This window comes from Miniopterus natalensis, chromosome 4, assembly GCF_054644295.1.
Source record: "Miniopterus natalensis isolate mMinNat1 chromosome 4, mMinNat1.hap1, whole genome shotgun sequence".
In the NCBI taxonomy this organism is placed as follows: Eukaryota; Metazoa; Chordata; class Mammalia; order Chiroptera; family Miniopteridae; genus Miniopterus; species Miniopterus natalensis.
The window spans coordinates 86,250,860-86,261,802 of record NC_142084.1 but is presented as its reverse complement, the minus strand read 5'-3'; the positions used below and the strand labels follow the sequence as shown (position 1 = coordinate 86,261,802).

The following is a 10,943-nucleotide window of genomic DNA, read 5'->3' as shown; positions in this document are numbered from 1 at the left end:
GGGAATAAAGTGCATGGCAAAGTTCCCCTAGGATCAGCAGCAGTTCTGAGACAGCCGTGATTTGTCAGTATTCAGTCGGACCAATCAAGAGATGTTCATTTTTAAGGTATTTGGCTGGAAACTTAGTCTTATTGTTCATATGGTTTAGACAGTGGTTTCTGAAACTATGTTGCTGCAGAGCATCAGTGCTTTCTGAGACTGACGGAAATGTTTCAGACTGAAATTAAATTATAATCATCTCGACCTAATTCACAGGGGGGTGTAATTTTCACAGTCTGAAGATTTTCATAAATCCTGGATACTAATCTAGACTGAGTTTTGATATAAGGTGGTGTCTGGTTTAGCATAAAATTATGCCTGTCATTATTTCATGGCAGATATGTCACTGTTATAATCTTCTCCTGAAGAACATCTTGATTTTCAGGGGCTCTGGAACCTGAACGTGGGTTAAAGCAGTGGTTCTCAAAGTATGGCGCCTGGAGCAGCAACAGTAGCTTCACCTGGACACTTTTTAGGAATGCAAGTTCTCAGGCCCCGCCCCCGAGCTGCTGAATCAAGACACCCTGGGGGTAGAACTCAGCAACCAGTGTTTTAACAAAGCTTCCAGGTTATTCTGACATTCGCTCAAGTTTGAGAACCACTGGGTTACATTATGTGGGAGGGAGTAATCTTTGAGTTTAGAACAACTACAGTCTAAACAAGGAGAGAAACTAAATCCCTTCAACAAGGGCTGGTGACCAGGTCATTGCCAGAATTTGAAAGATTGCCTCTATATTACCTTTTCCTCCCTAAGCCAAGTCCTTTAGCCCTGGGTGTGACTGCACATACTGACTTGTGCTGCAATGATACACAAGTGCAGCTTATCTCTCCAACTGGAGGATTAGCATTTAACACACTGACTTAATAAATATTTCTTGAATGAAAGCATTTGCTCCTAAAAGGCAGGATCCAAGTAAAAACTTTTTTTCACTCCCAACCACTCTAGCTCAGTGCTCTTTAAGTAGTAAGTACTAAGTAAATAACTACTGATACGGACGAATCATGTTCTTTCTCTGAGCCTTAGGTTTCTCATCTTTAAAATAAGAGAACTGCCTGGCTGGGCGTGGCTCAGTGGTTGAGCATCAACCTAGGATCCAGGAGGTCACAGTTTGATTCCTGGTCAGGGTGCATGCCCCGGTTGCAAAACTCGATCCCCAATTGGGGAAGTGCGGGAGGCAGCCAATCAATGACAGCTCTCTCATCATTGATGTTTCTATCTCTCTCTCTCCCCCTCTCCTTTCCTCTCTCTGAAATCAATAAAGATATATTAAATAATAATAATAATAATAATAATAAAATAAGAGGATTATACCAGAAGGCTAGCCTTAGATCTCTTTCAGCCTCGGATAGCGTATGGTTCATTTGGAGATGTGCTTATCCAGAGACTGGCATCAGGGCTCCTATAATTCACTTAGTGTTAACCTGACAGTGTAGAGAAGAAACAGGAAAATAAAGATTGAAAACTACATACAGAGAAGGTATGGTTTCCAAAGGTAACTGAATGATGATGGGCATTCTCTCTCCTCTTTCCTCCTCCCCTCCCTCTCTTTCCAACAGATGCAGCAGCAACAGTCGGTCTTCTACTGTTGTTCCCTGGTTTTGCTGGCATCTCCCCTCGTGGCCATATGGGAACTGGAGAAAGACGGTAACTAGACTCTCCTTATTCTCTATGGAGTCCAGATCTAGGCCAGGGATCTCAGGCAGCCCCTGGGGGAAATCACCCTGAGATGGGCAACCATGCACTGGGGCTTCCTATCCAGAGTAATCACTCTGGGAAAACATGGGCCATGTGTTTTCACTACTGAGGGTATGTATCTATTGTTTGACTTTCACATTTGATGACAAAGAAGGAGCTTTCTGTGGACCGTGGTGAGAAAAGAGATATGGACTTTGCCAGAATTACTAAAAATCAAAGTGAAGGATTCGAAAAGTATAGGAACTGTGTTCTATCATTTCTCACCCCACCACATGCTATCACCTCCTCAGCTGGCACCTAGATGGCTTACCTCTGACCACGTACTTTGGGGAAAGTATAGCATTTAGACTCACATTGACCTGGGTTCAAGGGCTGGTTCTGCCATTTACTGGTTATGTGACCTTGAGCAGGGTCACTCTGAGCCTGAGTGTCCTCAACCATAAACCAGGAATTACAAAGCGATACATTCTCCATGGATTATTAATGTATTAACTGATTGTTAGTTGTCCCTCAGAGATCCTCAGATGTTTCTCATTGAAGCCAACATAATAATGCTGACAGTACTGTCTTTAATTGCATAATAATAATACTTAATATTTATTGTGCATAGTATCTCATTTAGTTTTCACAGCAACCGTATGAAATAGGGACTGTGTGTACCCCATTTTACAGATTTTGAAAATAGAGACTACAGAGAGTAGGTAATTTACTCAATTTAACATACCTGGTAAGGGTGGAACAGGGACTTGATTCCAATTCTGTCTCTCTCCAAAGTCTGTACACTTAAGTATTTGAAGTAGATTTTACAAGAAGGACATGAAGCAATTGTTTCCTATGTCCTCGGAGAACTGGGAAAGAAAAAATAGGCATAAATTAAAAATGAAGATTTTTCAGCTGATGATCAGAAATAATCTCTTGCCTGGCCAGCATGGCTCAGTGACTGCGCATTGACCTATGATCCAGGAGATAGAGATTTGATTCCCGGTTAGGTGAGGGCACATGCCTGGGTTGTGGGCTCAATCCTCAGTAGGGGGCGTGCAGGAGGCAGTTGATCAATGCCTCTCTCATCATTGATGTTTCTATCTCTCTCTTCCTCTCCCTTGTTCTTTTTGAAATGAATAAAAATATATTTTTTTAAAAACAAATCTCTTGATAGTCTGGAAAGTACAGAAAGAAGTTCTGAACTATTCCTCCATTCTTAATAATTTCAAGAAGACAATAATCCAGCCTCAGCTCCACCCCCCTCTATCCCAGGAAGGTTGGCAAATTTTAGACCCTCCCTTGAGTAAAGCAAAGGTCTAAGCCAGATGATTATGCCAGATCCCTTCCAACCCTGGGATTTTTAATGAGCTCAGGAACCAGGGCCCATGCACAGTTAACCCTTAGTTACTTCTGATTTGGTAAACCACAGAAATTCCAGAGAGTCAATGTGAGAAACCCTGAGAGGGCCTGTGACTATGGAGACAAGATGAGATGAAGCCAAGCACTAGGTTCTCAATGCTCCTCACCAGGCTCCCTCTTGAAGCTGTTTCACCTGCACTTGAGCAAGTGTCCTTCAGGGCTGCTGAGTCTTAGTTATGATAGGAAAATAGCTATGTTGGTCAGTCGCCAGTGGAACAAGGAAAAACTAGAGAAAGACAAAGGTGTCATGTGGTTTCCTGTCAGCACAGCTGATCATGTAAAAAGAGTTGGGCCCCAAATGCATTTTACCTCTTGTCTTTGTTACCCGTTCAGGAGTTGTCAATCCCTCTCATGTAAAGTGAGACTTTATATTCCACAATGCTTTATATTTGGACACTAATAACAACAGCCACCAGTTATAGAGCATTTAGGGGCATTGTGTTAAGCTCTTATATGAATAGGCTTGTATAATACACATCTTAACCTTCTGAAACAAGTACTAATATTTTGCTCATTTTAAAGACAATGATGCCAAAGCATAGACTAACTGAATGTCTTGCTTAAGGTCACAGGCTAGTATAAGAGATGGAGCTGACTCTAAACCCAGACCAATGTGACTGCACAAGCCAGGCTCTTAACCCCTGAGACTTTCACAGCAGACATCACAATCATCTGGAAAGCATTAAAAACAAAGCAAAACAGCCCCAGCAGGTTTGGCTCAGTGGTCAGAGTTGAGTCGGCCCGCAGACTGAAGAGTCCTGGGTTCGATTCTGACCAAGGGCATGTACCTCGGTTGCAGTCTCTATCCCCGGCCCAGTCGGGCACATGGGGGAGGCAACCAATCAACATGTCTGTCTGTCTGTCTCTGTCTGTCTCTCTCTCCCCCTTCTACTCTCTCTGAAAAGCAATGGAAAAAATATCCTTGGTTGAAGATAAAAAACCTTTAAAAAACCCACAAAAAACTATGATCACTGGGTCCATCCCACAGTTCCTGGTGCAGCAACTGCAAATTTGCATTTCTGACAGATTCCCAGGTGCTGCTGCTGATGGTGGCTCTGTGACCCTGGTTTGAGAACCACTGTATTAAGTGATTCTATTTAATTATTAATTGATGCATGAATGAAGCTTTGATATGACACCTTCTTTGAAATGCTATATACTAAGCCATTCCTCAAGTGCCAGTTTAGATGCTGGTATTAGAGAGACCCAATACAAAGCAGAGGAGACAAGACAGTCTGAGATACAGCTCTTGTGCTTCTAACTTGAAGTAACCTTGCTTAGCCTCTTGGTCTCAGTCCCATCCTCTATAAAATGGAAAGGCTAAGACCTACTTAACTGCCTCATAAGAGTATGAAATAGCTTTGAAAAAAATACAGCAAGAATAAAAATTTCCATTGGTGAGTTTCATGCAGTAGAAATTAAATCCTAAAATCCCCATAGAAAACTGTAAGACAGCTTCTCTGTGTGGTTGTCTGACCTTTTGATCTGTGACTAACAATAACAACTAGCACTGAGTTTACCAAGGCAGGCACTGTGCTAAGTGTTTTATATGGTTTTTTAATTTAATCCTCACAGCCAAACCTACAATGTAGATACTATTATTGTTGTCATTTTATAGACAAGGAAACTGAGGTTCATGGTGATTCAGTACCTTCCTCCAAATCCTCCAGCCAGCTAGTGGGGATAGGAACTCAGTCCTGGTCAGTCTTTCTTGACATTCTGTGTCCTGTCTTATTTCCTTTGAGACCAAAATTGTGCTGGAAGTTTCTTATCTCCACCAGGCCTTCAGCAAATAGTCTTGTGCTGTTTGCATTTTTCAGTGTATCAAGGTATTCCTCATCTGCCAGCTACTCAGAGTTTAATTACTAACAACAGCCTGCCAGTTAATGAGTCAATGGCATCTCTGAAACTCTGTTTCTCTCTTCCACAACCTTGAGCCCAAGTGGGGCCCAGTACCCTGAGATCCTCTCAGCAAGCAGCACTTGCTGCTGTGAGGTTGTGCTTCAGCAGTGCAGATACCCAAGTACTTCAAGTAACACAGCCCCAGAGTTTATGGAGCTTACAGTATGCTCTGTGCTCTCCAGTTTATGTTGTAGAGTTGGATTGGTATCCTGGTGCCCCTGGAGAAATGGTGGTCCTTACCTGCGATACCCCTGAAGAAGATGGCATCACCTGGACCTTGAACTGGAGCAGTGAGGTCTTAGGCTCTGGCAAAACCTTGACCATCCAAGTCAAAGAATTCGGAGATGCTGGCCAGTACACCTGTCACAAGGGAGGAGAGGTGCTCAGCCATTCTCTCCTTCTGCTTCACAAAAAGGAAGATGGATTTTGGTCCACAGATATTTTAAAGGACCAGAAAGGTAATTCCATTCCCTGGGACAGTATCAGTTTTCTCTTTTTCTCCATAAAAAATACAAAAATTTAAAATTTAAAAGACAAGACATGATCAGTGTAGTTAATGAAGTAATCAAGTCTCTTATGGAAACCACATGGAACCTACATTTTCCTTTGCTTTGGTTTTCCTTTGCTAGACACTTTGGGTTACCAACCATCAAAATCTCATGTTGAGAGTTTCATGGTGAGTCTGGATGCTTTTCCATAGGTTCTCTTTAAACAATGGTGATAATATTGAGAGAGGGTAATGGAGGTTAACCAACATGTTAACCAACATAACTCAGCACTGGGGTGATAGCCTTGAAAAGAATTAATACCCCCTTCAATATGTTAGGTGTGTAGTATGCTCTGCAGAGTCAGCTACCTATTGGGACACTCCCAGTCCTCTCTGAACTGCGTGCCAGGGAGCAGCAGCATTTTCCAAGGAACTGAATGGAAGATCTTTATTCTAGACCATTTGGTGGCCTGTGATTAATCATAATCAAAATCTTTCTGGGGAAAAATAAAACAACACCTAAATACTGAATATTTGTTCTTTTCAAATCCAGAACTCAAAAATAAGACCTTTCTGAAATGTGAAGCAAAGAATTATTCCGGACGTTTCACCTGCTGGTGGCTGACAGCAATCAGTACTGATGTGAAATTCAGTGTCAAAAGCAGCAGAGGGTAAGTGATACCACTCTGCTTTCTCGGTGTTCTGCCAGAACTACTATTTCATTAAGAAAATAAGGGTGACCTAGTAATGGCCTTTCAGTTAATGATAAGGGAGAAAACAAAGTCAAACTCATATTTTTTCATTGAACCTCCCCTGCTTGCCTAAGTTGGGGAAAGAACATGGAGATTGAAGCTAATTGTCTGAACAAATGTATGTGCTAGAACAAGATCTTCTCTGGGCTGGGCATAGCCTCTGCTGTGTCTGAACCCACTCATCCAAATGGCCTGGTGATGCTTCATTAAGGCTCATAGCACCATAGGGAGGGATAAAAGGAGAAATCAAACTTACAGATCGCTTGTCAAAATTGCACCTTGAATCCAAAATAGAAACAGAAGCTCTAGGGCACAGACCTTGCAAGCCTTGAAGTTGACTCCAAAACTCTGAGGCCTCTAGACATTTTCCGAGGTCCACTTCAACCACTTTTTCTGCTGCTAACACCACTCATTTGAAGTTCACTCTTTGACCAATACACTTAGACTTTTCCTAAGAAACCAATTCCCATGGATATAGAACCTGTTAGCCCCTCTAACATATGACTTCACATACCATCTAAGTTCCCAAACAGTGGAGGAGAATGGAGCCAACCCTAGGTAAACATCCTGGACTGTTCACTATTTACCTGAGTCACCCTCTGGGGTCTCACTTTTTCACCTTTAAAATGAACATGCTTACTAAAGAAATGCTCATACAAGTGCACAAAGACAAAGAGGCAAATATTCATTGCAATGTTTTTGGTAATGAGAACGGGAAAGGTCAAATGAAGTGTGGTACATTATACTCTTGGGCTTAATGTGCCATCATTAAAATAACCCAATCTACATGGTCTGTTGTGGAGCACTCCCCATAATATGTTCAGACAGGGAAAAGATGGTTATAAAACTGTATTTGTGTAATTTGATCCTTATTTCATAAAAAATAAAATACATGTGTTTATATAGACAAAATATGTGTATATGCATAAAAACGTGAATATTGCTTTGAATAGTCATAGAAAGAGTTCTGGTCGAATACACAAGATATACATACTATTTCTATCTGGAGACTGCGATGAGGGTTAAAAGGGGGATTGGGTTTAAAAGAGGCACACACATTTCCTTTATATGCATCTTTATCATTTTAATTTTTATAGTTAGCATGCATTGATTTTGTAATTAAAATGGAAAAAATGAAACTAGAATTTTAATAAGGAGATATAACAAGGGGCTCTGGACGTAAAATTTTCCAAATTCATGTTGGCCAGAAGCACATAAGTGCAGAGTCATTTGTAAACGCTTCTCTGAAACATTTGTTCTCGTGGGGAGGGCAGTTCCTTACTGCCTGGGGAGAAATCAGACCAGTTAGAGAAACTGTGACCTCAGACAGTCGCAACCACTAGGAACTCGCCCACAAGTGTGTGACACAGGATATGTCTATCTTTGACTTCAGCTCCTCTGACCCCCGGGGAGTGACCTGTGGAGCAGCAACCCTCTCGGCAGAGAGGGTCAAAGTGGACCACAGGGAGTATCAGAAGTACACAGTGGAGTGTCAGGAGGGCAGTGCCTGCCCAGCCGCCGAGGAGAGCCTACCCGTTGAGGTCGTAGTGGATGCTGTTCACGGGCTCAAGTATGAAAACTACACCAGCAGCTTCTTCATCAGGGACATCAGTGAGTTTGCTTGATGATATGTGCTTAATAAAGATACATGCCATTTGTCACATGTTCACTGGGGTAAGGGTTTACATGCATTATCTCTTTCATTCCACACCCCCCAAAATGTACATAATACTTAAAGTACAAAAGTAGATACTATTGTCTATCTGCATTTTAAGGAAGAGAAAACTGAGTCTTTAAAAAGTTAAACTACTTGATCTCACAGCTAGCAATTCAGACCCAGATCTGACCCATCAGAAAAAGCAGGCTCCTAGCTAAGCTTCTGCACTGCTGCCCAGGCAGCTTCCGTGATGAATCCAAGAACAGCCCCTTCTGCATGATATTCCTATTCAGAACCAGCATTTCCCTACCAACTGCAATCATTCCCAGCCCATCTTTCTCTAGCATTTGAAAAGAGACTTCTTCATTGGGTTTTTTTTAAACCCTTCCAAAATGGACATCAGTTTTTTAAATTGGCAAATGGAGATTTTTCATTTCTTTTACCATTTATCCATTGAAATAAAGTGTGGGAGAACCAACAGAGCGTGCTCTGGCATTTGTGGAGAGACTGCCTTTGGGGGTTTGGGGGAAGATGAGGTACAGTTCATAGAGGGGGACCAGGGAAGGTCTCACTGAAGAGGTAACATCCCCAGCAAGAAACTCAGCATGGTTCCAAGTTTGGTGCAAAGAGGGGGATTGCCAGGGCCCCCCTGGTTGTCATTGATAAGAAGGATTCTGAACCTCTCTCTGGTTCAGCCGTAAAAGATGTGGCTGCCTTCCACAGGCACCAGAGTGAGTATGAACAGCAGGGGAACCTCACATCTGCCAATCAGGTGCTCAGAGAAGTTAAGTAACTGTCTCATGCACTCACAGCTGGTCAATGGTGAAAGTGGCATCAGAAGCCAGAACCACTTTGCTCCAAAGCCCCGCTAGGAAAATAAAGGGTGTTTATCTTCTTCCACAGTCAAACCAGATGCCCCCAAGAACCTGAAGATAAAGCCATTAAAGAATTCCCGGCAGGTGGAGGTCAGCTGGGAATACCCCGACACCTGGAGCACCCCACATTCCTACTTTGCCCTGAAATTTTCTCTTCAGGTCCAGGGCAAGAATAAGAGAGAAAGGGTAAGATGTGATTCAGGTGCCATATATTCTTTTTTTTGTTTCTTTAAATATATCTCTATTGATTTCAGAGAGAGGAAGGGAGGGGGAGAGAGAGAGAGAAACAGCAGTGATGGGAAAATCATTGCTCAACTGCCTCCTGCACACCCCTATTGGGGATCAAGCCCGCAACCCGGGCATGTGCCCTGACCAGGAGTCAAACCTCGATCTCCTGGATCATAGGTCAATGCTCTACCACTGGGCCACGCAGGCCATGCTCAGGTGCCATATATTCTGTAGTCAGGTTTATGCAGGCTCACATCCAGGAGGGGATGAATGATGATGATAACAGCTAATGTTTATTTAGCACTTTCTCTGTGCCTGAAAACTGTGCTAAGGGTTTTATCTCACTTAATCTTCACAGTAACTCTACAAAAATAGACAGTATTATTATCACCACGTCACTAGTGACAACACTAAAGCTCAAAGAGGTTAAGTGACTTGCCCAAGGTCACCCAGCTAGAAAGTGACAGAACCAGAACACACACTCAAACTGCTGCACACCAAGGCCTTATACCTCCTGATTGGTTGATCATTAATTCTGGCACTCAGAATTGGTCCTGATACAGAAGCACTGGACTCCAGGAACCGAAAATTATTATTTCAACTGGGTGAATATAATGGATGATAGAACATTCATGCCATTATCTCACCCAGAACGTACAACTCCTGGCTGTTCTCCATGTTGTGAAATTATTTTATTAAACAGGATGTCATCATTTACATATGTTAGGATGACAGCTTTCCAATTTTCTTGCCATGGCTTCAATAACCCCAAGGTCCCAGAGGCATGTTCATTGAGCTTTAGCCTCCTTGGACACCAGTTTTAAAATTACTGGAGAAAGGTCTTATTCAGCATAGCATTTAGCATCTGGTAGAAGCTCAATGATTCAGTCACTCCCTGAGAATTTTCTTTTGCAGGAACAAGGGCTATTCAGGAGTCAATTTTACCTAAATATTATTTAAAATCTTGATATGTATCTTCCCTACTTAAGATCTGTATCATTCATAGGCAATATTTACTGAGTGCTTTCTATATGGTTAGAGGTCTTGCTAAGAGTTTTAAATGATCATTACCTTTAACTTTTAAAACTATATGAGGAAGGCATTACTACTATCCCTCTTTTATAAGTGAAGAAACTGAGACACAGAGAGCCTAAGACATTTTCCTGTGGTCACACAGCTAAAAAGTATCAATGTTTGGATTTGAACACAAGTTTGTCTGATGAAAGGATCAAGAGTGTGGTGTTTTTGAATATCTATGGGACAATTAGAGCAAATCTGTCCCAGTCCCACCATCGGCCTTTTACTGGGGTGAGTGCACATGGGGCCTTTAAACACAGTAGCTGTGCTAGAAAGATAAAAGCTGAACCAGGTTCACCCTCACGGCTTGGAAACGAGAAAAGCTGCATCTGTGTTTAGAGCTTCTGTCAGTAGGTGGCGCAAGTACTACACACTCCCCGTTGAATTGCTCTACAATCAAGGTGTGCTGGTTTTGGGAAGTAAGCCCAGCCCACCTTGTGACTGAGTTACCAATGATTTCACTCTCCTTTGCAGAAAGATAAACTCCTTGAAGACAAGACCTCAGCCAAGGTCACATGCCACAAGGATGCAGTGATCCGTGTGCAAGCCCAAGACCGCTACTATAGTTCATCCTGGAGCGAATGGGCATCTGTGTCCTGCAGTTAGGTGAGCAGGCCCACCCAGACTTGCACACTCAGTGTACCCAGGTTCAGGGACATGGAGGGTGGGGGCAGTGCAGGAGAGGAAAGAGAGGATGCTGGCACTGTCTCCAGAGTCAGAAACATATACATTTGTTCATTAACAGATATTTATTTGATGTTCATATTGTTCCAGATACCATGCTGGGCTCAGATAAACTGCAGTAAAACGACCAAGCATAGGTCCTGCC

At 42.5% G+C, this 10,943-nt stretch overlaps 1 protein-coding gene across 1 annotated transcript; it reads left to right on the top strand.

Annotated features, from left to right (window-relative positions):
• The first annotated feature begins 1,596 nt into the window (after nt 1-1,596).
• Nucleotides 1,597-10,720, top strand: IL12B (interleukin 12B). The gene is made up of 6 exons (XM_016214004.2): nt 1,597-1,684; nt 5,221-5,496; nt 6,079-6,196; nt 7,671-7,888; nt 8,838-8,995; nt 10,589-10,720. Exons 1-6 carry the CDS (start codon nt 1,597-1,599, stop codon nt 10,718-10,720), a joined length of 990 nt encoding a protein of 329 aa, XP_016069490.1.
• Nucleotides 10,721-10,943: the final 223 nt, after the last annotated feature.